This window comes from Grampus griseus, assembly GCF_964374135.1.
Source record: "Grampus griseus genome assembly, chromosome: 14".
Classification (NCBI taxonomy): Eukaryota; Metazoa; Chordata; class Mammalia; order Artiodactyla; family Delphinidae; genus Grampus; species Grampus griseus.
This window is the reverse complement of record NC_139008.1, coordinates 37,890,976-37,917,707: the sequence shown is the minus strand read 5'-3', so window position 1 is coordinate 37,917,707 and position 26,732 is coordinate 37,890,976. Positions and strand designations below refer to the sequence as shown.

The 26,732-nt window shown below is 48.6% G+C and overlaps 2 protein-coding genes across 3 annotated transcripts in view; both read left to right on the top strand.

Annotated features, from left to right (window-relative positions):
* Nucleotides 1-2,843: 2,843 nt before the first annotated feature.
* JPT2 (Jupiter microtubule associated homolog 2) lies at nt 2,844-21,088 on the top strand. The gene is made up of 5 exons (XM_082669677.1): nt 2,844-2,939; nt 7,835-7,974; nt 13,141-13,283; nt 16,036-16,081; nt 16,949-21,088. The coding sequence occupies exons 1-5, from the start codon at nt 2,896-2,898 to the stop codon at nt 17,128-17,130; spliced, it is 555 nt and encodes a 184-aa protein (XP_082525803.1). The 5' UTR covers nt 2,844-2,895; the 3' UTR covers nt 17,131-21,088.
* A 1,556-nt stretch (nt 21,089-22,644) lies between these two features.
* MAPK8IP3 (mitogen-activated protein kinase 8 interacting protein 3) overlaps nt 22,645-26,732 on the top strand; it is a 47,335-nt gene continuing 43,247 nt past the window's right edge. For both annotated transcript variants that reach the window (XM_082671694.1, XM_082671693.1), the window contains exon 1: nt 22,645-23,092. In XM_082671694.1, the coding sequence (XP_082527820.1) occupies nt 22,775-23,092 (318 nt within the window). In that variant the 5' untranslated portion in view covers nt 22,645-22,774. The remainder of the gene's footprint in view (nt 23,093-26,732) is intronic.

The window sequence follows — 26,732 nt, the reverse complement described above, 5'->3', positions numbered from 1 at the left end:
GATCCTGCCGCCTCCCCAGCGTGGTCAGCTGCTCCAGGCTGCAGGCCGGGTTGTCCCCTCCAAGCTGCAGAGGAAGCGGGACAGTGGCTTCCAGGCGATAGCTTCCTTCCTTCCTCTCCAGCTTTCCTCAGAGCTCTTGCCTGTCATGTGGCCTCCCTCTTTCAGATCTGGATTTAGGCACAAACATCACTAAGAAAAGCCTGTGTGGGCAGCCCTCCTGGGCTCTTGAAAAAACAGTCCCAAAGCTCTGGAGGTCTGAAAGAAAGGGATGTGGTACCACTTTAAGAGAGATAGACAGCAGTATTTGAGTCCAGAGTCTCTTTAAACTAGCTTGTGTTTTGTGATCAATGTATCAGCTTCCTGAAATTAGCACCTTATTGAGCCAAACAAGATCAGTAGGTCTGTCTCTGGGCATCCGACCCGGTTAGATCCACAGTGGATCAGGCCAAGGTTAGGCCACTGCCAGCTTTCTTGTATTCCCACTGTCTGGGACCGGAGATGCCAAGTAGCATTACTGCATCAAGGCGGGGGGCAGTGCCCAGTGGCAGTGGGCACTGTGCCAGGGACAGTAGCGATCCCGAGCTGCTTATCCATCAGGGGACACCCCACAGTAGTCTGGTCGGTAGGTTGGCACCTGTCACCTGGTGGACGTCCAGCAGGAGGAAAACTCTGGAGATCTGGATAAGACTTTGTCGGCCGTTTATTCAGCAGCATGTCCCTCTTGGGTCTCCCACACAGACTCCATTTGGGAGTAGCTGACTGCCCAGTGTCATCCAGTGGGGAGATGAGTTGCGGAGGAGAGTGGACTGACTCTTCTCAAACCTTTAATAAAGCTGACATGATTTCAGAGAACCCTGCTTCTCTAGCAACCAGACAGGTATAAGCATTTGCCTGCCATATTAAGGAAAAATGGTGTCATCTGTAGCATTAAAATGATGGATGCCTTTTCTCCCAACCTAAATGATTATATATGTATGAAAATAAGCAACTGTTATGTTAAAGGCTGGAATTTTTCAAAAGACCCAAGCAGAGACACCTCCCACTTCTGCGTCTCCCTCTGCCCTTCCAGCGGAAGTTGTGATAGTGTCAGTATACACCTGTGGCTTCCTTTGTGCATTTGAGCATGTTGTGATTAAGACCAGGTCAGTTTCTCAGAAAAATCTTCCCCTAGTCACTCTAACGTTGTTAGGGATCTTTTTGCTGATTCATCTCTTCTAAAGATTGAGACTGAATATCTTCGGTCTCAAGGGAGTTGTTTTTGCCTTGATTCTTCATTGTGAATATCCAGTGATGAGCATTCCATTCTTCAGAAGGTGCAGAGGCAAGTTGAAGTTCGTGATTCCACATAAGGTTCGTGATGGCATTTTTCTCATCCCTCTGTGTCTTCTGGGCGTAGGGTACTTGCTCAGGGAGTGGGGGTATTTGGAACCATTTCATCGGTTCATCCACTTGCTTTCCCACCTCAGTCCCATTCTCTAGCATTCTGTACCATAGCCTCATTACTGGTGGTGTCTTTTCAGTTTAATAGCATCTTTAACTAGATCACACCATTGAATCCAAACATGTACAAAGAACAGTCATAGAATAAAAGACACTTGAAACAAGTGGAGGAGGAAAACAGCAGTTGCTTTTTCTTTTTCTTTTAACATTGAGATCTATCAGATGCATTTAGGAGGTAATATGGCACTTTGTCTTAAGGAAAAAAAGAAAGAAACCCACAGCAAACCTTTCCTGACTTGTCAAAACTCTCCTAATCCTACAGTAACTTGTAAGTCATGTTAGGTGAGGTAAGTCTTGGAAGCACTACAGTAGCCCATGCCCTTTGTTCTGTAACAGGATAACCGGCTCTAGAGCTTCTGGGCAGCAGAACTTATTGCTGTTTTTTATAATAATCGTTAAGCCATATCATCTAAGGTTTTCGGCTTGAGATGTGAATTTGTTTTATAGATTATAAATATACATATACAGTGTATGTATAAAGCAGAATGCCTGTCCTTCCTGATTATTTTTTGTACCATATTGTAAATTATATTATTTATTCTTTATCAATTTGGGGAATAAAAGGTGTTTGGTTATTTAATATAATAAACAAAAGCTGTTAAACTTCTTATGTTTAAATTTCCAGTTCAACTTGTAAATCTGTTTTTATTATTGTGCATAAATACATACTAATACTTGATCTAATAATTACTGTTTCTGCTTTTTTCTTTTTAAGTGTGCACTTTGCAAACAGCCCAAGTGGCTCTCATCTGGTGAGATCTCAGAGGAATCGATGGGCTGTCCACAGTGTAACTGAGCAACAATACAATGCTGAATGTGTTTTGTTTTTTTGAGCTAGAAATCAGACAGCTGGCATAGTTTATCCCTTGCTTCCCATTTCTGAGTTAGTGTTCTTGCCCCCACGACGTGCAGGACAGAGGAACTGCGATTCCGTTTCCTTTGGCCACGTATCGACGTGCCATTGACTGGCTGGCGAAAACCAAGCGTCTCCGGACAGGCTGGACCCAGCTCGGTGCTGCTTGGTGCCGGCACGGCAGACCCGGGAGGCGGGCGGGAGGCCCCCGCGGGGCTGCGGGGAGTTTCGGCCAGGTGCCCGGATAGTGCCCGACCCCGCCCACCTCGGGGGAGTGGGGAGGGACAGTCCCCCGCCGGGTTACTGCCCAATGGCGGCGCCCGGCGCCGTGAGCGGTACCTGTTCTCACCAATCGGCCGCGAGCGCGGCGCAGGCCTCACCAAGCTTCCGTCTCGTGGGGCGGAGTCCGACACCACGATAGGCTGAGGCAGCTTGACTGGTGTCGGCGGCGCCCAATAAGAGCGAGAAGGCGGGCCTCGGGTCGCGCGGGGCCGAGCGGGAAGGACGGCGAGGCGGCCGGGAGGCTCCGAGTGGCGGCCGACATGTTCCGGGCGCCGGAGAGTAAGGGAGGCCGGGCCGGCTCCAGGTGCGGCGCGGGCGCAGCCACGGTCACGTAGGATGCGCGGGGGCGGCGGGGCGGCCGCGGTGAGCTCACAGAGCCGGGGCCTCCGGGGCCGGGTCGGGGAGGTGGGCGCGCCCGCGGGACCCGGAGGCCTGAGCGCGTCTCCCCGCGCGTCCGGTCCCAGCACGTGCTCCTTCATTGACGAGCGCGCCGGAGATGCTGGCCGAGCCGTCTGCTGCGGGGGGGCGGGCGTGGCGGCGCTGCTGGGATTCTGGGGCCCTGCGGCGTGTGCGCGAGTGGATGGGCCTCGGGGCAAAGTCTCATCCCGGGAGCCCTCAGCACTGCCGCAGCCCGGGAGCCAGGCGGCGCCCTCCCCCACTTTACTGACAAGGAAACAGGCGGGACAGCAAGTGATAGAAGGAGTTTCGACTGGATTTAAACACTCAGGAACACATAGCAGCGCGCTTGCTTTCTTTTTAGCTTGTAGAGCAATGGGTATTGGGAGTCACATAGAGTCGCCAGAGCTAGCAGTGTCCTGCCGCTGGAGGAGCCAGCTTGCGTTGTCCAGCTGGTTCTTCAGCTGCCTAAGAGTTTTCTTTATTGTGAGCCTTTTCTGTGACCCAGCCCCACAATAAAAGCAGAAGAGTGTGACGTCTGTTGAGGTAAACAGTATATAAAATTAAAGAATTGTTTCGAGTGATAAAATCCCTGTAAATTTGAGGGAGTTAGGTCAGTATTCAGTAATACTCCTACCCAAATAATGAGTCCTTATCCCACGTAACAGTGACTATTAATCACTCTCGTCTAGATCTGTGCTGATATGGGGCCAGAAGTATATCCTGGAGTGCTCAGAATGAGTCAGGTTTCTGGTGCCTGAAAGCTGCTGTTCTGCACCACCCACACCAGCTGGGCAAGGGCTGCTTCCCAGCACTTTCTCCGTTGTGTCCACTAAGTACACTCTTTCTTTGTTTACACAGCCTGGCACTGGATGCCTAGCAAACATTGGTCCAGTTAGCGAATAAGCACTGTGAGGAACGCTGATGTGAGGCTGACTTCCAAGCTGTAGGCGACAGTGCAGAGCTGGTGTTCTAAACTGATACCCACATTTCTTTGGGGCATTAGTTTTTGGAGAGGATAAGGAGAAAATTCTTCCTTTTAGGATGTTGGAGAAGGAAAACCCATCTTAATTGGATGATCAATTGGAAGCTCCTGCTTGGGATCAGTTTAGCAGCTTTGTCTTAGAGGAATTGACTAGCTCGACAGGCCTTTTTACTTAGCTGTGAAGGGAATCAAGTGGTGGCTGTAAGATTACTGGGCCAGGTTTTCCTCTCTTAAAACCCTACTTTTGTTTTCTTGCTGAAGGATTATCTGGTGTTAAAGGGATTTTGAACTATAAAAGCATTATGCTTTAGCCATCATTAATCTGAGGTCTTTTAAGCTGCAGGATGTATATTTGTAAAGAATTTAATCTAGGTCTATTTTGCAGCTTCACTCCAAACCTGGCAGGTCCCCCATAGCTTTTCTGGGATACAGGAATAAGCTGTTGGAAGGGGGGTCACGAGCATGGATCCCTCCAGGTGAGCGTCGATGTGGCCTCTGCTGTTTCTGTGGTCCACTTGAGCTGTGTGTATTTTCTTATCACGTGCCCCTTAGTTTCTGTTTTGTACTTGGAATGTCTTCATTGAAATGTATCCAAGGGGTACTGAAAAAGGAAGCCATAACTGGGAGGCATCCCCATGTAGTGAGGTCATCCCCAAGACGTCTGAGCTACTGGTATTCCCATCCCCCTCCTGTAATTAGGGTTGAAGTGATACCTGCACTTGATAGTGAGCCTGTGAGGGCCGCCTTGAGCCATTGTTGGAGCTTCTGTTTTTATGGAAATGTCTATTTAACTCTCAGTCCGGTTTATTCGAGACCCAGCTTGTGTGATTTGCTTGACGCTTGTGTGATTTGCTTGACTGCTGCAAGGCTGTGCGACCCTAGTGCCACCCCATAGCTTTTGTGGTGGAGACGCTTGCCACCTCTTCCCAGGAAACTTGGCCATTGTGTACGATAATCTCTCTGCTACAACATTCTTGGGCACCACTTTCCTTCCCTTCTTTTCAAAGTAAAGTAAAATAAAATTCAGAAAAGTACACAATATAATAACATATTTCCACCACCCCAAATTAACATTTGGCAGTTTCAAATAAATATTGCTTACCTCCTGTGCTGCAGTGGTTCTCTTTCCTCATGGAGACTGCAGACACAATTTGAGCCTTACCTACTCCAAAGGTGTCTTTGGAGTTCCAGTGACACTCAGTGCCTCTGTGGCATTACTCATGCAGAACATGGAAACTGCCTCTGCACAGCTCTAGCCTTCCCAGAAAGCGGGGAGCTTCTCCAGGCCCAGGACTTGCTCTTGCTTGTCTTTCCATCCACAGGGTCTGGTGCAGGCCCACCCGTGGTAGGTGCTTAGGGAACGTGCAAGTTAGAGTGAAGCAAGCGGTGGAGGCCAGGGTGGAGGCCAGGGAGAGGCGTGTATCCAGGGATGTGGAATGTGAGAGGAGAGAGTGCTGGGGAGCCTACCCCACATCTGGTCTGACAATTTGAGGGTTTGAAAGAAAAGCTGTGTTGCAAGTAAGTCAGTAAAATAGGAATTTTAATTCATGCCAGTATGAGACTTGATGTTAAGTTCAGTTCAGTTCTGAGGATGGCAGATCTCAGAGACCCAAGCCTGTTGGACCTGCTTGAAAATATGCCAAGAAAAATCAGGAATGTCATTGTGTTGGGGCTGTGAGATTTATAATGGGTGTGGGAGTCGGATGGCCTCGGGTGTCCCCCACCAGAGGGCCTGACGTGAGGTCTTACTACTGCCTTTCTAATTTAAGTCTGGTTATTGGTCATTTTTTTAAAAAAGGTTTTTTCCCTTAAACCGAGTAATTTTTTTCTTTATCAAATCCTTAAGGAAATGCTAACTGCTGGACAGGCATCCCTGGCCCCTTCCTTCAAGCTGATGTGACTGAACCCATGTGGAAGGCTGGCCCACTGTGCACTCGGCTTGGGTGGCGGCTTGGGTGGTGGCGAGAGCAGCCTGCCTGCGGTCTCCGTCCCAGTGAGCAGGCACACTGGTGGCCCTCGGAGCAGACGAGCACTTTCTGCTGTCCTGCTTTACAGCCAGAGAGCAGAAAACTCTGTTCCCTTTAAATTACAACGAATGATCAGCTCCCTTTCTAGCTCTGTTGAGGAAACAGCATGTTAAACATCCTATTCTTCTAGTGTCTGCATCGCTTTTGTGTGGCGAGCTCCGAAGTTTCACTTCCTAAATGTCTGGGGTCACAGGCAGTCCTCTTGCTTAGGACTGGTGAAAGAGCAGGGGCCACTCAGCAGTTTAAAACTCTGCTTTAAAATACGTTTGAAAATCTAGGTGTCCTGGGACTTTCCTGGCGGTCCAGTGGTTAGGCCTCCACGCTTTCACTGCAGGCAGCACAGGTTCCATCCCTGGTGGGAGAGCTAAGATCCTGCAGTGTGGCCATAGGTTTCCTGTAAAGATGCATATGAATTCAGTGTTATGCTGCCCTGCTGAAGGAGACCGATGCTCTTGGGGTGTCAGGGAAGAGCTTTATGGAATTTTCTTAATTCTTCAGTTATTGCAATAAAAAGTGACTCAAGGTCCTGCTCATCCACTTCTGAAATACCCAGCCTCCAAGTGCATGGCAGATTCCCAAAGATCGAGACCACAGTAGATTCGGCTGGTGGTGACTGAGTGTGGGAATAGCACTGATCTCTGTGGGTGTTTAATTAAAATCCACACTTGAAGGATGCCAGTGTGTGCTGGGGTGACACTCTGCACATGTGTTGATCTAAAGTGAACAGTGGTCCAGCTGTGTGTTCTGATCTGTCTGATGTTTAACTTGTCATTGGTGGTACCAGACCTTGGGACTGGAAATCATCAGCCTGGTGTAGATTCCCAGGACTCTTCGTGGGTTAGTGGGGGTGGTGCTCCCCATGGTCTGAGCTGACACTTTCCATTAGAAATGTGAGCCACATAAGGAATTTTAAATTTTCTAGTAGCCACACTTTAAAAAGTAAAAAGATTCAGGAAAAATTAAGTTTAATAGATATTATTCAACTTAATATGTACAAAACATTATTTCAACATGTGATCAATGTAAAAGATACAATTAAAGAGATATTTTTGCCTTTTCTTCTTTGTGCTGAGTCTTCAAAGTCTGGTGTGTAATCTATACCTACAGCACATCAGAGCTCAGACCCCCATGTCCAAGTGCCCACTGGCCACAGTGGCCAGTGGCTGCCCTTTTGAGGACGCAGCTCTCTGGGTCAAGCTTACTCTGGGTAAGTGGTGCACTGCCCCGTCGTTTCTTTCTAGAGGATGTTGAGGATTATTAGGGTGTAGTCTGAGCTCTGCAGCCAGACTGCCTGGGTCTGAGTCCTGGCTCTGCTACTTCCTGTGTGGCCCTCTCTTTAGCTCACACTCATCTCTGTGAAAATCATGCCTGCCTTAGAGGGTGGCCGTGTCAGTTCTTTGGAACAGGAGCTAGCGTGTATAAACGCTGAGGGAGTGTGAGCTACAACACCCAGCACTATTGTCTGCTAATTAAAGTGACTATTAAATTCTGCTGAACTGGCTCAGTTTGCCTGTTTTATGGAAACTTTAATTTTACTAATGAGAGGTCACAGGAGTAACTTCAGAGTATGCACATCTCTGGAGGTCTTGGCATAATCAAGATGTGCAGAGAAAACCTTTAAGGGAACTCAAGGGCAAGGAGGGAGGTTTGCCGGCTGGCCAACGGCCATGAGCTTGTCGTGCCACGGTGTGTGGTTTTCCCACAGATGTCTGCCCTGTCTGGCTGTGCCACAGCCCCTGGATGGTGGCGCCCGGGCCATCTGTCGGTCCCTCACACCCTGTCTGCTTGCAGGGCCATGAAGCCCCCGGGAGGAGAGCTGAGTGATCGTCCAGAAGAAGCCGCATCTCCACGCAGGCCCGACAGGATGGCATCTAATATTTTTGGATCAACTGAAGAACCTCAGAACATACCCAAAAGGACCAATCCCCCTGGTATGGGCTTTTGACTCCTTAACCCTTTGGCCTCTACCTGTTCTCTTTTGTGCTGCTCTTTTGATAAAAATTTCCCTTTCTTTATATTGATCCTTTCAGATATTTTCTGGTGCAGGTTATCCCCTGCCATCAGAGTCCTAGAGTGGAAGGAAAGTTTTATCCTGACTTGTGCTTTGTGTCCTGAAGGTGGCTCGGTCATTTTGGAACTCCCCCTCATCTGTCACCAGATACTGGCTGTGTACGGGCACTGAGGGTACAAAGGCAGATGGTGGGGTTCTGGTTCCCACCACGGAGGCTCCCCAAATTGTCCCATGGACTCCTTGAGATTCTTGAAATTGCATGCAAATTGTGCATTTAGAGTAGTTTTAATCAGATTGTTAGTGGGATTGAAACTAAAAAGGGTGGCTGAGCCTGGCACACATCTGTGTGGCTCCTCACTACTTACCCACCTTCTAGTGGCTCCAGTGGGAGGGAATCTCAGAAGAGTGTTTCTCTTGGCTGATGGACGGTCCAGCTGAGCGACTGCACAGTGATAGTTACCTGAGGAGCTTTCCCCTGTCTGTATCTACGAGGGGAAGACAAGGTTTGTTCCATCCTTAAAGATCTGAGAGACCCAACACAGGAGTCAGAATTTCAGACAAGTAACGAAATCAAGCAGAACCAGAGCTGGAACTGCTCCCTACCCCACCCCAATTCTGGGTACAAATATTGCTTGACAGACCTAGAGGACACACAAAGCAGTAGATTCAAAAGCTAGTTTTTTGGTTGTTTGGTTGTTTTCAGTGGTTTGGGGTGGGGGGTAAGAGGGGTGGAGGTTAGTGGTACCTTTGGATTTAGTTATAGCAGAGAAGCAGGTGGTTCTTGCTGAGTAACATTCTCCCCTACCCAGTTTGTGGGGGTGCAGGGCCAGGAGTGCTCAGCCCTGCTCATCCTTTGTACCAACGATGTGATGCGGCAGATAGACTCAGACTGGAGGCACTGGAGGTGGGTGCACCAGCAGCCGTGGCTCTGGCTCGGCACCATGCGCGGCTGCAGCTGTCTCTGGGGCTTCGGGTTCTCTAGACAGTGTGGCAGCGTGGGGCGGCACTGCTTTGCCAGGCCCTCAGAATCTCATGCTCCCCCGCCCATCTCGTGCCCTGTGGGCAGCCTGGGCCCCTCCTGACTGGAGAGTTAGAAAACCCCTACGTTGTGCACAGTCGCAAGGTATCATGACAGCGACAGGACGCCCTGTGCCAAAATGTCTGCTTCTCATGGTCCTGTTGTTTGGGGTTTGTTTTCTGTCCTGCCAAGTGCTCTGTGGTGATAGTTGAGCATTTAACAAACGCCGGAGTCCCCCCTCTGCCTCCTCCTGTCACCCAAGAACTCTTTCTAACTGATGAATGAAATTACATTTTAAAAAAAAAGAGAGAGGAAGGAGGGAAGCAAGGAAAGAAGGAAGAAAATCACCTGTGATGAATTTCAAGGGCAGCCCAGAAGGGAACCTGCTGGTGTGTCCAGCCCCGCAGACTCGACCCCGCAGACTCCGGGGAGGGCCTAATGGATCACGTTCGGAGCAAGGGACTTGCCACTGGCCGTCACTGGAAGTTAACCCAGGCTGGTCGGGTGCCGTGTTTCATCTATGCTTCTGGTTTAGACCTCCTCCTGACAGTGGTGATTGATACGGGTGGGTCATTTGGTGTTTTTCAGGGGCTGTGCTGGGTGCCGGTCTTCTCCACAGCTTGGGGGATAGGTGGCGTTACCCCCTTTACAGAGGAGGAAGCTGAGGCTCGGGGTTCACTGGCCTGCCTGAGTCCACAGCTCGCTGGGGTGGCAGAACTAGCCTTTGGATGCAGGTTTTCCTGACTCCAAAGCCCGTGCTCCCAACTTACCTCCTGAATATATCAATTGGGGTAAATTTCCTGAAATGGAATTGCTGGGTCAGTTTAAAATGATGGTTCTAGGGCTTCCCTGGTGGCGCAGTGGTTAAGAATCTGCCTGCCGGTGGAGGGGACACAGATTTGATCCCTGGCCCTGGAAGATCCCACATGCCGCAGAGCAACTAAGCCCATGTGTCACAACTACTGAGCCTGCGCTCTAGAGCCCGCGAGCCACAACTACTGAGCCCTCGTGCCACAACTACTAAAGCCTGCGCACCTAGAGCCCGTACTCTACAACAAGAGAAGCCACCGCAATGAGAAGCCCACGCACCGCAACGAAGAGTAGCCCCCGCTCACCGCAGCGAGAGAAAGCCCGCGTGCAGCAACGAAGACCCAACACAGCCAAAAATAAATAATCATAATATAAATAAATAAAATGCTGGTGCTTCCACTGGTCTTCAGACGTGTGCTCCAGGATGTCTGTAGCGCTTGCTCCCCACGCAAGGCGCTGTGCCTTGTGATTTGGTTCTTTAAAAAGCATATCTTGAATTTATTTTTCTTCAATTATGAGTGAATTGAGCATCTTTTCCACCTTCATAGCCGAATTCATCTTTCAGGTAAAATGTTGTATAATAGATGTGCAGTGTGTCTGTTATTTTACTTTTCATAAAATTCAAAAACAGAACTGTGTTGTTTAGGGTTGGACATATACATGGTAAAACTAGAAGAAGTTTGTAGTTTCCAGAAAATTCGGACACAGAACCACACAGGTTTTTGGGAGTTGATAACATTCTGTAAGACGCGTGATTGTCTGTGATCGTTACTTGGGTGTTTGCTTTATTTATATCTTAGGTACTTATCTGTGTCATGTTTCATAGTTTTTAAAATGTTTTTAAATGAGCAGTGCCTTTAACCAAAAACTTGAAATTGAGTTACTTTTATTTTTATCTTGCATTTTAAAATAAGCTGAATGCGATCTTAGAAAGAATTTACTTAAGCATGACCAGCAACAGCGTGGTAACAAGCAGCGAGGGGTGACCTCGGGCAGCAGCTTTTCTCCACTTTGTAGTCCAAACATTTCTTCTGCTGATGACACCCTGTTTGTAACAGCAGCCCAGCAGCATGACTGGGAGCTTCCTCTCCACGCTCTGCTCTGCCCACTCCACGTGTCGACTCACTTATCTCACCAATGACCCCAGCCAGGTGCTGTCACACAGTTGGTTAGCGGCTGAGCAGGATCCCGCCTGGCACTGGGTCCTGACCCCATGCTGTGCCGCCTGCCCCAGCCCGAGGGCTGCGGGTCCCTGGGAGGCTGTGGCTGGGGCTGGAAGGCTTGTGATCGGCCTCAAACGACACGAATGTGTGCATCTTCTTGCAGTCAGTCCCACCCATTCTCTAAGCTTCTCCTGGCCCAGAAAAGCTTCCAGGGCCAGGTTCCCGTCCTTGTGGAGCTGTGCTTTGTGTCCCCCAGACAACCAACCGGCGTCCCGAAAGGCTGGTCAAGTCTGAGGGCTTGCGAGGGGACAAGCGCCCCATGGAGCCTCATCCTCCTTGGAGCTCCGTGCTCCTCTCACGGTGCACTGTCCCCTGTTCTAACAGTATGGGTTATTACAGCCAAGAAGTGACTGTTTAAAATTGAATTTCCTGGAGACAGTCAACAAAGATCACAACTATAAAAATGAATATGTTTAGCAGTCCTAAGCCCCTGTACCACAGCCACCCCATTTCCTGAGCAGACACATGGCCCCCAGAGGGGAGCACTTTGCAGGGAGGAAAGTGGAGTAACCAATGCCCTTTATTCACATACAGGTGGATAAGAATACCCTTCCTTTTACAGTAAGATGCTGTGTGCTGTCTAGATCATTTTGTGCCTTTTTCACTGAACAGTGTCCAAGGGAAGCTTCTTTAGCAAATGCTCACTGAGCATTTACGTCCCCAGTGTTGTCGTAAGCATTTGACACACAAGCGACAGTGAGTCACTGAATCCCCTCACAGCGCCGTGAGGAAGGGCCTTGTACCACCGCCGTTCAAAGGGTGAGGAATGTGGGGCGCAGAGGGGCCGAGCAACTTGTGTCTGGTCTCATAGCCATTTGTGGATGCACCTTTCTTCTGTAAGATTATAAATCTTAGTGGGCGCTTGGTGGAAGGGGGGCGCTGGTTGCTGAGTGCAGAGGGGGATGGGCTGGTGGCATGTGCTAGCATCTTCCTGTTTAACGTCAGCATTTACTTCTCATGTCCATGCCTTAGCCATCAGCTTATAAGAACTTACATCTGAGGGCTTCCCTGGTGATGCAGTGGTTGAGAGTCCACCTGCCGATGCAGGGGACACGGGTTCGTGCCCTGGTCCGGAAAGATCCCACATGCCGCGGAGCGGCTAGGCCCGTGAGCCATGGCTGCTGAGCCTGTGCGTCCGCAGCCTGTGCTCCGCAACGGGAGAGACCACAACAGTGAGAGGCCCGCGTACCGCAAAAAAAAAAAAGAACTTACATCTGAGATGCATATTTTCATTGTAGCTCATCAAATCATTTCTGTTTGGCAGCAAAGATGTTAAATGTCTGTAATTCAGTGACACATCTAGTTGTCACTGGAAGCTCCAGACAGATTGAGGTGAGGAGAGTAGTCATTCTCAGTAAATGTTGTTTTCCAGATTACAGGTTTGCCTTGAATAGGGCATGTTATTAATTCAGTTCTGTCTGTCTGATCTCAAAATTTAGCGGATGTTTGCTTTTTTTTTTTTTTTTTGTGGTACGTGGACCTCTCACTGCTGTGGCCTCTCCCGCTGCGGAGCACAGGCTCCGGACGCGCAGGCCCAGCGGCCATGGCTCACGGACCTAGCCCGCTCTGCGGCATGTGGGATCTTCCCGGACCGGGGCACGAACCCATGCCCCCTGCAGCGGCAGGCGGACTCTCAACCACTGCGCCACCAGGGAAGCCCCAGGTGTTTGCTTTTAATCTATGAAAGAACTTTTCATGGCTTTAATGTAGAAGATTCTTCAGCAGGAAAACATGAAAAGTTCAGGGTTAAGGAAATTCTAGAGGGGAAAATGCTGTTTTATGCCATCTTACCGTTTCACTCCTAGCGGCAAGCCCGGGACAGCTCAGTAATCGTGAGGAAGGCCCCAGCTGGCCCCCAGAAAGGGGCTGGGTTTGACATGGGTCTTTAGGGATGCTCGTCAACCTGATCACCCCACCCTTCTTGGCCTGAATTCAGGACTGGCACTGCGGTGAGAGGAGGTCTCTGAAGTCACGAGTGTGGAGGGTGGGTGGGGTGGATGTTCCGGGTTGCTAACCATCCTGATTTTTTCTTCAGGGGGGAAAGGAAGTGGTATATTTGACGAATCCATGCCTGTGCAGACTCGACAGCGTCTGAACCCCCCTGGTGGGAAGACCAGTGACATTTTTGGCTCCCCGGTCGCTGCTACTTCACCCATGGCACACCCAAACAAACCCAAGGTATGGACTGCATACAGATAGCAGACATGAGAGTAAGAAAAGCAAAACTTGAGCCAGGTACTCTTAAAAAGGCTCTGAGGAAGGTGTGACATGTTATTAGGAAGAGACAAGATGGGTGACAGTGCTTTTCCTGGCTGTAGTCATTAGTCACCAAGTTTCAGAGCTCTCCTGAGTCATCAGAGGAATGTATTCCAGCCTCGTGATGACTCGAGCCTTGGGGGTCGCTGGTGGTGGGGGCAGCCCACTGCAGGTAGGCCACTGCCCTTCTCTGCACATCATGGATGGATGCTGAGGATATTTATAATACTGAATGTAAAACAGGGGAGTTCACCTCATAAACATTCCACTATTTTTAGTGGTCATCAATCAATAAGTACAGTAACTGCATCGGATTAAAATTCACCAAATACTTAGAATTTATGGGTTCCTGATAATTTTTTTTTTTTTTTTTTTTTTTTTGCGGTACGCGGGTCTCTCACTGTTGTGGCCTCTCCCGTTGCGGAGCACAGGCTGCGGACGCACAGGCTCAGCAGCCATGGCTCACGGGCCCAGCCACTCCACAGCATGTGGGATCTTCCCGGACCGGAGCACGAACCCGTGTCCCCTGCATTGGCAGGCGGACTCTCAACCACTGTGCCACCAGGGAAGCCCCATGGACCATCTTTGAATTCTTATCAAAACAACCAAGCCTCAGTCAGACCAATCCTCATATCAATCAACACCACAGGGATTTAGTCAGAGTAATACAAGATATAGGAAACTACATGGAGTCAATAGGGGGAGATCTTAGTAATTTTTAAAAAGACTGAGGATTGCAATCCCTATCAAAGTTCCAACAGTGGTGTGGTTTGGTTTTTTGGTTTGTTTTTGTTTGTGGTGTTTTGTTTGTTTGTTTTTTTAAAAAAATGGAAAGACCTATCCTAAAATTCATATGGAATCTCAAGGGACCCTGAATGGCCAAACAATCTTGAAAATGAAGTACAAGATTGGAGGGTCACACTTCCCAATTTCAAAGCTTACTACAAAACTACATGAATCAAAACAGCATGGTGCTGGCATGTAGACCAACAGAATAGAATTGAGAGCTGAGAAATAACTCACATCTGTGGTTCATTGATATTTCCACAAGAGTGCCAAGATCATTCGTGAGGGGAGAGCGGTCTCTCCAACAAATGGTGCTGGGAAATTGAATGTGCACATGAGAAGAATGAAGGTGGACCCTTACCTTACACCATGTACAAAAATGAACTCAAAATATAGGGACAGATATTATTCTTGGATTCGGCAGTGGTTTCTTAAATGTGACACCAAAAACAGGCAACAAAATTTAAATAAATAAGTTGAACTTCCTTAAAATTAAAAACTTTTGTGCATCAAAAGATACTATCAAGAGAATGAAAAGGCAGCTCACAGAATGGGAGAAAGTATTTGCACATCACATATCTGACAAAGATTTGCTATCTAGCCAGAATATGTAAAAAACCCTTACAATTCAGCAACAAAAAGACAACCACATTCAAAAATGGGCAGAGGCAAGGGGGAGGGATGGCATGAGAGTTTGGGGTTAGCAGATGCAAACTATTATATATAGAATGGATAAACAAGATCCTCCTACTGTATAGCACAGGGAACTATATTCAGTATCCTGTGATAAACCATAATAGAAAAGAATATGAAAAGGAATGTATATGTATAACTGAATCACTGTGCTGTACAGCAGAAATTAACACGACATTGTAAATCAACTATACTTGAATAAAATAAATTTTTTTAAAATAAAAATTTCAGAACCAGAAAAAAGGAGGCAAAGCATTTGAATAGACATTTCTCCAAAGAAGACATACAAATGGTCAATCAACATATGAAAAGATGCTGACCATCCTTAGTGGGGAAATGCCAATCAAAATCACAATGAGATACCACTTAACACCCGCTAGGATGGCTATTATCAGAAAAAACAGAAAATAAGAAATGGTGAGGATGTGGAGAAATTGGAACCCTCATACACTGCTCTTGGGAATGTATAATGGTTCAGTCACTGGAAAACAGTTTGGCCGTTTCTGAAGAAGTTAAACATAGAATTTATCATATGATCCAGCAGTTTTACTCTTAGATATATACCCCCAATTGTGCAAACAAGAACTCAAACAGATACTTGTACACTTAATTTTAATAGCATTATTCACAATAACAAGAGTGGAAACAACCCAAGTGTCCATCGGCAGTTGAATGGGTGAACAGAATGTGCTGTGCTGTACACATGTGATGTTATATTATTCAGCCCTAAAGAGGAATTAAGTTCTGACACAGTGCAACACGGATGACTGTGAGAACATGTGCTGAGTTTAAACTTGACTACGTGTTAAGACATTTAAGGAGTCGTTAATATTTGCAGTTGCGAGAGAGTTTTTTAGGACATTTTAAAGAGCCACATCTTGAAATATTTATGGATAAATGAAATATGGGATTTGCTTTCAAATAATCCCACTAAGGGGTGGAGGGCTGGAAGTTGGGAGGCATGTGTGGCTGAGACCAGAATGGAGACGAGCAAGCTGATGTCACTTGCTGTAGAGCAGGTTACCTGGGGGCTCACGGGGCTCTTCTCTCTGCTTTGTTTATGGTTAAAATTGTCCAAATAAAAACTTTTTAAAGGTAAAAATAGACCCAGGTCATCCACGCCTTTCCCATCATCTGCCTGCGCGAGGTAGGAGGTGTCCGAGTGGCAGATTGACCTGGGTTTGCCTCGTTACAGGACCACGTGTTCCTGTGTGAGGGAGAGGACACACTGGACCTTAGAGGTGAGCTTATTTTCTGTCCCTTCCCTGGGGCCCACGCTTTGCAGAGGCCGCTGGTGGGTGGGGAGGGAAAACCTGGTGCCCCCACAGCCTGCTGGTGAAGACAGCAGAGTTGTGATTGCGGGAGGGTTTTGTGTTGGAAGGAGGCAGGGGAAATGGGCTCAGTTACTTCTGGTGACAGCATTCCCACTTTTCTGCACCTCCTGTCAGTGCTGGTCAGCCTGGGCCTAAGGCCAAGGCGTCCTCTTCTAGAAGCTCATCTCATGTAGTGAAGGGCAAGGGTCCAAAGCCTTCAATGAACTTGTGACCAAGGGCAGCGCTTTCAGACCTGGCAGAAGAGAGGGCGTGAAGGAGGGGAAGACGGGGGCGGTGGGGGGGACGGTGAGGAGGAGCAGTGCGGGGCTGTCGTAGGGGCGGGGCTCCCCCCTGATGGATCGCTCCGCAGTGAGCCACCCCGCTCGTGGGCTTGGGTGTCAGGCCCAGTCAGTCCCCCGTTGTCCTCTGAGCTGACTGCAGGCACTGATTTCTGCCTTCGGGTCACCATTTCCCTTTGTCGATTAGGAAGAGATGGGAATTTGTTCATTCAGAAAGTCCAGAGTAACCTTGCCTTGCCTTGCTGGGCCCCTCACTTAAGACGAGCTCACTTTGAGGATGTTTCCTTTTCATACTTGAGGTGGGATGGAGGGGAGGGGAGTCCAGCAAAAACCCCTCAAGGATTTTTCCAAGCATGTTTCAGTACAAGCCTGGCTTCAGCCCAGCCCTGGGGCAGGCAGAACCTGCTCTGCTTTCACATTTCCCTGGACGGCATGCCCTTGCCCGTTGGGTGGCAGGCAGCCTCTAACAGGACGCTGTGCTGACTTTGTCCCGCAGCCACAGCCAGCGCCTCCCCCAGACAAGAGCCGGGTGAGCCAGGTGGCCCGAGAGAAGCAGCCCGCGCCCAGGAGCCTGCGCCCACCGTTGACAGCCATGAGCCCAGGCTGGGCCCGAGGCCTCGCTCCCACAACAAAGTCCTGAACCCGCCTGGAGGCAAGTCCAGCATCTCCTTCTACTAAGATGCTGCTGCGTCCCCCATAGCCAGACAAGAAACTCGAGAGATAGGATTTCAAAATTATAGTTTCTTTAGCCTGAAGGAGCGGGGTGGGGAGAGGGTCTTTTGGGTGGACACCTGAAGCTGCTGCTCCGGCTCCACTGCCATCACGAGAAGCCGGAGACCTCGCCTCCCAGAAACCAAGGGAGGAAACGTGATCCCTGGTGTGAGAGGAGCTCTCGGGTGGGTGGGCAGGGAGGTGGTGCCAGGCAGGTGCGCCTGAGGTGTGGGGTCTTCACGTCCTTGGTGTGTTGGCTAATTGGGTATCTAGGAGTCACTAACACAGTAGCAGAGTTTAAAGCCTTTGAGAGAAATCCAGAAACCACGTGTCCATTACTGTGGGATAGAAGAGCAAGACACGCTGAAACCCTAGTGGGGTGGGGAGGGTGGGTATCTGGATAGACCCCTCAGATCCTGATGCTGTTTACCCTTCATGGACACGGTCTCTGTTTCTGGGACTTCGGCCCCAGTGTTTTTCACTTCAATTCCACAGATTTTCTTGAAACATCTTCATTGCTTTTCCTCAGCAGCTGTCAACAAAAAACCAAAATGTTGTTCTCAGTCTGATGCTTTATGGAAAGATTTTGTACCCTGATCTCCCAAGGTGCCCCGCTTCTGCCCTCTCAATCCTTGGCCAGATCTTACGTAGAAATCTCTCCCTTTCATCCACGAGAGACTGGTTTTGGGCTCTTTACAGGCAGTTTTGCTTGTGAATTGTTCCTTTTTTCCTCATCAGCCTTAAGTCTAGGCCTTTGCACCTCACCAATGATGTGGACAGTTCCCTTCACCAGCAACACTTCCTATCTACAAGGCCACTAACTTCTATAGGACTTTGAAACTACCCAGATATATCCAGGTAATGGGATTATTTAACTCCTTCATGTGTCTTCATTTATATTCCTGCTGACAGTGGGAAGAAGAGATGCTTGAGAACCGTGGGTTCTTAGGTTTGGGTTCTGTCATAATAGCTCAAGACCTGTTCTCAAGTACCAGCTTTACATCAGTAACTGTTGACTCTGGTCTGTTTCTGACACCTTTCTAGAAAAAGTCTGTTGCTCAGGTACACCAAAGAGGAAGGAAAGTGTTCTTAGGCCACCCTTTATAAAGCTTTGCAGAACCTCTGGATCATATTCACAGTTTCCAGACGAGTTTTAGAGACCTTAGGCCAAGAGATTAAATAGTTTGGCAGTAAAGTCTCAACTGGCCCATTCCATGGTATTTGCCAGCAAAGATAATGGGCTGGCAAGAATCGTGGTGCTGTAATCTGTCAGGTGGAAGTTTCTCCCATTGAGCCTCTAAAGGGCTACGGTGTCGGTTCCTGTACTGCAGTCACGTGGGACCAACAGTCTGGGTTGGAGCTACTGGTACAAGTGCCTACAAAGCTAATGCAGGTGCTAAAAATGTCTTCATCGTTAAAATGTAGTCACACTTCTAGTGGCCTGGACGCTCAAGTGCCTGCAGGAGCTCCCTGCCAAGCTCCACATCCTCCATGGGCGCTGGGGGGGTTCACACAGTGCTTTGCCAAGCAAAGACACTTTGCTTTTCTGTCCCCCTGCTGACTTTGGAGCCAAGAAACACTGATTCTATGTGACTCTCAAGTGCTTCCTATCTCCTCCATCCTTCAGATGGTCATTTATAGGAAAGTTGTCTGGAATTCATTTTTTTCCACATTAAAAAATGTCATAAATGGTGGTTAGCTTTTAAGCTCAAACACACTAACTTATTTAACTTACAATAAGATGTTCCAAAGGTAGAAATGAACTGCTATTTATAACTTTTTTTTTAATATACAAGAAAATGATTTATGAATTCCAAATTGGATTGCCAAGAAGACCCTGACATGCTGCTGGCCCTCGGGGCTTCAGTCTCACCGTCACTTATATGAGGGGAAGAGCTTTCTAGATCTGTCCCCTGGCAGGGACTTCCGGAGCAGAGCTGGGGTTAGAGGCCTGGGGGAAGGAGGAAAACAACTAGAGCAGAGCCTCTGGGCAGCAGTGACCACATCACCTTATTTTTGTTCCCATCTTCCCTCTTCCTTTCCCTCCTTGGGGCCGTGGGCATGGATTTAGAGAGCCCCGAGCAGTCTGGTCACTGGGAGGAGCAGCAGAAAAGTTTTTGCTCGTTTGAACCTGATGGGGGAGGCCACTTGCATTTGGAAAATGCTCTGTACATTGGGGACTGCCTGTATTTGGAAGCTTCATTAACTCTTAGAATCCTTTTCTCAACCTCCAAGCTGCATTGAGAAATTACTCATCTGTATTTTTATTAAGCCTTAAAACTTTATGTGCATTTGGTGCCAACTTTTTGTAAAGCTGTATCAAAAACAACAAACCTGTGCTCACATCTCGATGTAACTTTGAGAGGAGCATTCTGTTATTTTTACAAGGCAGGAGTGGGTGTAGCCGTTGAATTAAACTTAGCAGTCACGTACTCAGTCTTTGCCTATTGGTTGTGTGCACTGTGTGTGTGCATGCGGGTGGGTGGGTGGACATGTTCACGTGTTTCCTCCACGTCCATTCTCCAGAGTGCCTGAACTCTGCTCCTTCCCTTACAGCTTTTCATTGGTTGATGGGGTTTGCCTTTTTTTTTTTTAAAACTAGAAGATGCCAAAATTAATCTTCTCAAAGTTTATGGATTTAGGGTTTTTTCATTTGAAACCAAAGACTTGGCTTTGAATAGAATGGACAGGAATGCGGCAGTGTTCTTTTAGTTTACGTAAATTGAAGGTAATAATTCTTTTTTCACTTAACACCACTTGTTTTCCTGAAGAATTTGCCTCTGAGTTGACTTTGAAACTTCCACGAAAGCCTGACAGTGAGTAGATGAAATGCTGAGCTATTAGAATCTGCCTATAGATTCAGGTCCTGTAGAGAAAGCATAGATTTTTCTTCTTTCTTATATATTAGCTATTTTCATATGTCCTACAAGCAAACTTAATATCTTTATGTGTGTTAAGTGGACTCAGGGTGATGGAGCTTCTCAGACTGCCTGCCTGGAGAGCTCCACTAGAGGAGGCTTCCTTCTAGAAGACTGCTGCATCAGGGCCAACTAACTGGACAGCACTTCAGAAGGAAACCCAGCATGGGTGACCTGACACTGTCTTCACTTGTTCATCTGAGAGCATGTTCCCAGAACTGGGCTAGGCACTGGCACCAGTACATCACCTATTTGTAGCAGCTGCTCCAGCTGCAGGCAAGCACTGAGGTTTTGGAGTGTCACAGCCTGTTTGTCTCCAGAGGTCAGGCAGTGGCTGAGTCAGAGGAGCAAGGTGGGCTCCCCTGCATTATGGTGAAGAAGTGGAAGACACCTAAGGGTTCCCTCTTCAGGGCCTGTGCCTTGTCCAGAAATACACGGCTCTTTGGACAGAGCATAACTTGTTCTAACATCTTTGTGAGTTGAACCCTGCAAGGATGTCTACACCTCCTCCTATATTATCCCGTTTGTTTCTTCTGAACTCGTTATATTCTTAATCCTTAGCGTTCTTGGAGCTCATGAATGAAATCTTCCTGTTCTGTGTGTGACTACAAAGTGCTATCTAAACTTGAACTTAGGAAGAAATGAGGGGGACATTACAGGGACCTAGGTGAGTTTTTAGCAGGCATTAGGGGTGGATACTTCGAAGTTAAAGTATTGATAGAACTTTTGAAACCTGTGTGCCCAAATTACATTTTAGGGTCTTGTAATGAGAAAGAGAAAAAGTTGAATAGCGAATTATCTTTACAAATTGTAAAGGAAGCAAGTTCTAATTCAGTTAGCTTGAGCTCTCAAGAGTGTACTAGTGTTCTTCAGTAAGCATCAAGAATTATCCAGCATATCATTTTGTTAAAACTCCTTTTTCTTTAACCAGTTTCAAGTAACAAATCTGCCCATACATGTTAGTGGTAAAAACTAATAAAGTTGATGACAAGTCAGTTGGCCTCTGACTGTGGTAGTGGTGGCTGGCTTACTGTATTCGCTATTTTAGGAATTGAAAAGGGGCCATATTTCTTGGAACGGCTTAGAGCAGAAGTCAGAAACATTTCCCAAAACATTCACCAGCTTTCTCTGTAACTTGCTTACCAGAAGAAATTATATATTTCATGTTTGTCCTGGCTTATTTTGAGAATATAAAACAAGTCTATATTGCATGCTTACTATTTGCTAGAGATTGTACTAAGCCTCTTTTGTGATCTTCATAGCACTCCTAGTAGGTTGGTAATTGTTTTAGGCTCAGTTTTACAGTTAGCTAGGATCAAAACCCAGGCAGTCTGAATGTGAGACTGAAACCTCAGATCGTCTCTTAGTGGGGTGGGTGAGCATCCATACAGCACAGTACATTGCAAGGGGAAAATTGTGCAACAGTATTTAGGGCATCACCTGCAGGAACGTTCATTGGTGCAATCAGGTTAGGATGAACTCCCCTTGAAGCATCGCATCAGGTAAAAGGCAGGGGTAAGAGCATTTCTGTTAACACTAAGCTGTCACTCATGGGTTTATGATCAGGATTCATGCCACCTGTGTGGCCCCCAAAGCTGAAAGTGTAAGTCTTAGATTCATGGTGTCCTCAAGATACCAGAGAAAGAAAATGCAAATCAACTGGCTAAAAGTGGAAGAAATAAGGGCCTATCAAAACTGGTAGAATATAAGAAAGTCAAACAGGACAAATGGAAATTAAAAATATAACTGTTGAGGGACTTCCCTAGCAGTCCGGTGGTTAGGACTCTGCGCTTCCGCTGCAGGGGGTGCAGGTTCCATCCCTGGTCAGGGAACTAAGATCCCACATGCCGCGGGGAGAGGCCAAAAAAAAAAAAGTTGAAATAAAAAACTCAGCGTAGAGGTTAGACTACACATAGCTGAAGTGAAACTGGTAAAGTTGAAGAAGTTACGCAACATCAGGACACAGAAGTGGACCAAGTGAGAGTTTGTTACTGGATTTTAGGATGAGACGGGCAACTTGCATTTAATTGGAATCCCAGGAGGGACCATGGAAGGCACAGCCGCTCTGAAGGGAGCTCTGAGTACCTACTGTGTAGGAGTACATACTGCTGTGCAGTGAGGCTACAAAGGCAAGTCACATTTAACCAGGTCAGTATCGCGGTCAACTCCGGAAGGGAGGGAGGGGCGCACAAAGATAACGGCCATTTCTTTGGAGGGTAGGGTGGGCACACGGACGCTCGCTTAAGTCTAAACCGTACAAAGTCATTTGTATATACTTAGGACATAACGCTGTCACTTTGTAGAAGTCCACGCCTGCGTCGTGGGAGCTGGCAGACAGCTGCTCTGATGAGCCTGACCGGAAGCGCTCCCAGCCCCGTTCGGCCGAGCTTCTGGCGCGGGGACTGGCTTCTTCCTACGTTAGGACCCCTGCGACCTCTAGCGGCGTGACGCCGCGGGGCTCCGGCTGGACGGGCGGGCACCGCCCCCGCTGTCTAGGGGGCGGGACTTCCGGGCGGCGGGACTTCCGGCCGCTGAGCGACGGGCGCAGCATCAGCATCAGTATCAGCTGGCGGCGGCTGAGGCGACAGCGGCTGCGGCGCAGGCAACGGGCCGCGGCCTGCGGACTACGGGCAGCCGGAGCGGGCGGGCGCGCCGGCGGACAGCAGGCCGCGCTGGCGGCGGCGGTGGCCGCGATGATGGAGATCCAGATGGACGAGGGCGGCGGTGTGGTCGTGTACCAGGACGACTACTGCTCTGGCTCGGTGATGTCGGAGCGGGTGTCGGGCCTGGCGGGCTCCATCTACCGCGAGTTCGAGCGCCTCATCCACTGCTACGACGAGGAGGTCGTCAAGGAGCTGATGCCACTCGTGGTCAACGTGCTCGAGAATCTGGACTCGGTGCTCAGCGAGAACCAGGAGCACGAGGTGGAGCTGGAGCTGCTGCGCGAGGACAACGAGCAGCTGCTCACCCAGTACGAGCGGGAGAAGGCGCTGCGCAAGCAGGCCGAGGAGGTGCGTGGGCCGGGAGGCGCCGGGGCCCCTCCCGGGGACCCCAGTCCTTCCCGGCCCGGGGACCCCGCCCTTAGCCCCCGCCCTGCCCGGGCCCCAGCTCACGCCCCGCCCATCCCACCAACGCCCCCGACGCCGAGCCCGGCCCAGGGGCTGATGCCTGGCTCCCACATCCTCCTGGCCTGCTGCTCCAGCCAGGAACCCTAGCCCTGAACCACCTGGCGTCACTGGGGGACCTTGCATCCTAAACTGCCTCAGGCCTCCGTCTCCCCTCCATACCCACTTCTCATTGCAGACGCCAGTTCTTTTTGCTTTTGTGTGTGTTTTTCCGCAAACGTGTCCTAGACCCCAGTTACAACTTCTGGTTGCTGCAATTTTAATTTTAATTTTAAACCCTTCCAGAAAGGGGATTTCTGATCTTCTTATGGTTCTGCAGCCAGAAGAGGTGTTGTCAGATCTTTGCCTTATCCCTAATCCAATGTTTTGACGGTCTGTGACATGGGTGAATTTGGTGATTGAGGTAAACACATTACCAAAGCCACAGTTAGGCTGCTCCTCTGGCACCAGGTGAAAGACTCCAGGTTTCCGGAGGTGATTTCTTTGCCCTGTGGTTCCCTCCGTTGGGAATATTGTTAGCTTATGTGGACAATGCTGAGAAATTCCACTGTGGCTTCTGAGGAGTTAAAAGTAGAATTTTGAAGTACTTGATCGTGTTTTAGGATACCTCCATAACCTGGAAATCACTTATTTGTGAACCAGTTAGAAGAACCATGCATTGCAGGGAATACCACTTACCTTCATTCATTCACTATGAAATATTTAGCCCTGTTGTCAGACCCAGGTGGATTCAGGGGACCTGGGTTCTCATTCCTGCCTTGCCTTTGTGACCTTGTCCATGTCGCCTGCCCCCCTCTGGATTTTGATTTTCCTTCAGTCATATGAGTCAGTTGCCCTAGATGATCTCTAAGCCCTGACATTCTGTTGTTCCAGGCATTAGGTGATGGCTTTTTGGTTTATGAATGGGAAGTTTCTTATTAAATGAGCTAAATTCCTTTTTAACTGATTTGGATTAACACATTCTTGATTTTAGTATTGAAATGGAAGACTGTTTCAGTATTTGGCTTTTTCTTAAGCTAGGGCAGTTTATGTTCTCCTAGTTTGGTTTAAAGTATGTTTATAAAAATTAAGAGTGCCTTGTATCGTTCCTACTTACGGTGGTTTACGTTGATCTTGGGTTTTTTCATTCATCTGTCAAGAGGCTCTTGCCTATTGATTGGGGTGCCAGGCTCCACCAAAACTGATTTAGAGCTCTCAACTTAAGGGAGATGCAAGAGCTCGTAGGATTTTAGAGTTCAGAGTGGCCATAGGCATTTACTAGGGAAAGAACTGGCCGCAAGAAGGAGTGGGGGTAGACCAAGGTCACATGCTCTAGAAGAACCAGGCCAAGACGCAGTCTACCCTGACCCCTGGAGTGGGCTCTTCGTTCCACTGCTGTGGGAGGTCAGAGAGCGTACCCCCAGAAGACGAGCTCTGGGGCTCCCCTCACTGGCCGTGGGGCAGTGGCTGCCTCCCTCATGCTGGGCAGCACCTCCCACTTCTCTGACTGCTCTCAGCGGCCATTTGATGCCTAACTGAGGTTTTGAGTAGGTTTGTTTTCTTTCACTATGTACCGATGTGGTCAATATAGTGGACGAGAAGGAACTAAAAGGAGAAAGATGGACAACCTTAAGGCTAAGAATCATAACCATCTACCTTAAAAATTTGCTCTGCGTGGATGAAGCCCCTGCTCTGCTCTGCATGGTTCAAGTGCAGCCGCAAGCGAGTGTGGTTCTGGCCTCCCACTTACGCCCTGGACTAAGAGCTGAGGGTGCGCATGTGGTATGGAGGAGAGTGCCCTGGAGGCCGAGACCCATCCTTGCCCCAGCTATTAAGAGATGCTGAACAGAGAGCCACAGAGTGAACAAAACGCTTGGCTGGCCGGCATAAAGGCTGTGATTTGATGCTAAATAGTATGCCCTTGGAGAGACCTCATGTGATGTTACAACCAAGAAAAGGGCCAAAATCTGTAACCATTTTGGTATTCTAGCTCATTTACTAAATCCAGTAGACATTCATTTTCAGTTTTGTGGAAAAGACCAGTGTACACTGTGGCCTGGCTTCTTTTTCCACACAGGGCATGAGATCCTAGATGTGTGTCTGATAACACGGGAGGCTGAACAGCATGGGCTGCAGGCGTGTGCGTGATGCAGAGTAGCTTCTGCCTCCCCGGCCACTCTGCTCAAGAAGGCTTAGTCAGAGCTGAGTAACCTGAGCCGCCTGCAGCCTTCCTAGCACACAGAATCTGCAGATTTAAAAAGAAAGAGCCTTGAGCAGAGCAAACACCTCTGCCTGCTACATCTTGCCTGTAATAACCGCAGTGAGAGATTGCGAGTCTGTTCTGGTCCCACGGTGACTCTCTCGATGGGAGTGACGGTAGCTAGAGGTGGTGGGGTCCAGGGAGGGGGGCCAGGCCCCAGAGTTTGCAGATGCTTGAGTGTCAGCCTCGCCTTTGGGAGCTGCACACCCTGTGACCAGTCTCCCCGTCTCTGGCCCCACTGGCCGCTTCTGTAAAGTGCGTGGGTTGCCAGACGTGGCAAGTTTCTTTCATCTCAAGTGCCAAGTCCCATGATTGGCTGTTGTTTGCCTGGAGAATTGCAGCAAGGCAGATCTAGCCAAGCCAGGGAAGAGCACATTGATGGGGCAGCCGCGGGTGGCAAGCGTGGGGCATCTCAGTCTCTGTGCGGGTTTTATGCTTGTCATCGAGACCAGTGAGTCCCGCTCAGACTTGCAGAGCTAAATGGATGTTGCTGGCTTCTAAAACCTCTACAGAGACCTTAAAAATGCTGAAACTGTATCCAATACAAAGTTTTGAAAACCCACTGAGTTCTTTCCCATTAGAAAAGAAGGTTGGAAATGGGCATTTGACCAGGATGGCCGGGACCGAGTGGGCGCCCCTGGGCAGTGCTGCCCACCGTGGCCCCCAGGGAGGAGGGAGCAGAGGACTCCATTCACTCCAGTCCTGAGCAGCAAAGAGCCTTCCTCGCAGGGATCAAGTATTAGGCTCACAGGAGGAAAAACAGTGTTTGAGAGACAAGCTGTGAGTTTAGTAGCCATCATTCACCTTAAAGTCTTCTTGGCCCTAAGGAAACTACTGGTAACATTCCCCACTCATCACAAGCAACTCAAGTGGACATTCTGTCCATGAGACATGGCTGTGGGTATTTGCTGATACCTCAGTGTCTGGTGCTGTGTAAGGAAAGCATCCAACTGGAAAGTTTTACCCAAAACTGTGTTTTTCTAGTTGTACAAAAGTAATGCATTTTGTAGAAGAATATTTGGACAGGATGAAGCTGGAGGGGGCAGAAGCCATCATTCTACTCTATAGAGATGATCATTTGGCATTTTTTTTAATAAGTGAATTAATATATTGAATCAGAAGTTTTTCTTCTTGTGTCCCATATTACAAATAGTAAATTCACCCCAGCTTAGACAAAGTATGCAATTTCTTCTGCTGCCATGTTGTCGTATTAAAAGACAGGTTTTTGTTTTGTTTTGGGTTTTTTTGGCTGTGCCACACTCAGCATGTGGGATCCCAGTTCCCTGA

Coding starts and splice junctions, on each gene's coding strand:
- JPT2 (XM_082669677.1), top strand. CDS start 2,896: ATGTTCCGGGCGCCGGAGAGTAAGGGAGGCCGGGCCGGCTCCAG. Junction 7,975..13,140: donor CAAAAGGACCAATCCCCCTG/GTATGGGCTTTT, acceptor TTTTTTCTTCAG/GGGGGAAAGGAAGTGGTATA. Junction 13,284..16,035: donor CACACCCAAACAAACCCAAG/GTATGGACTGCA, acceptor GCCTCGTTACAG/GACCACGTGTTCCTGTGTGA.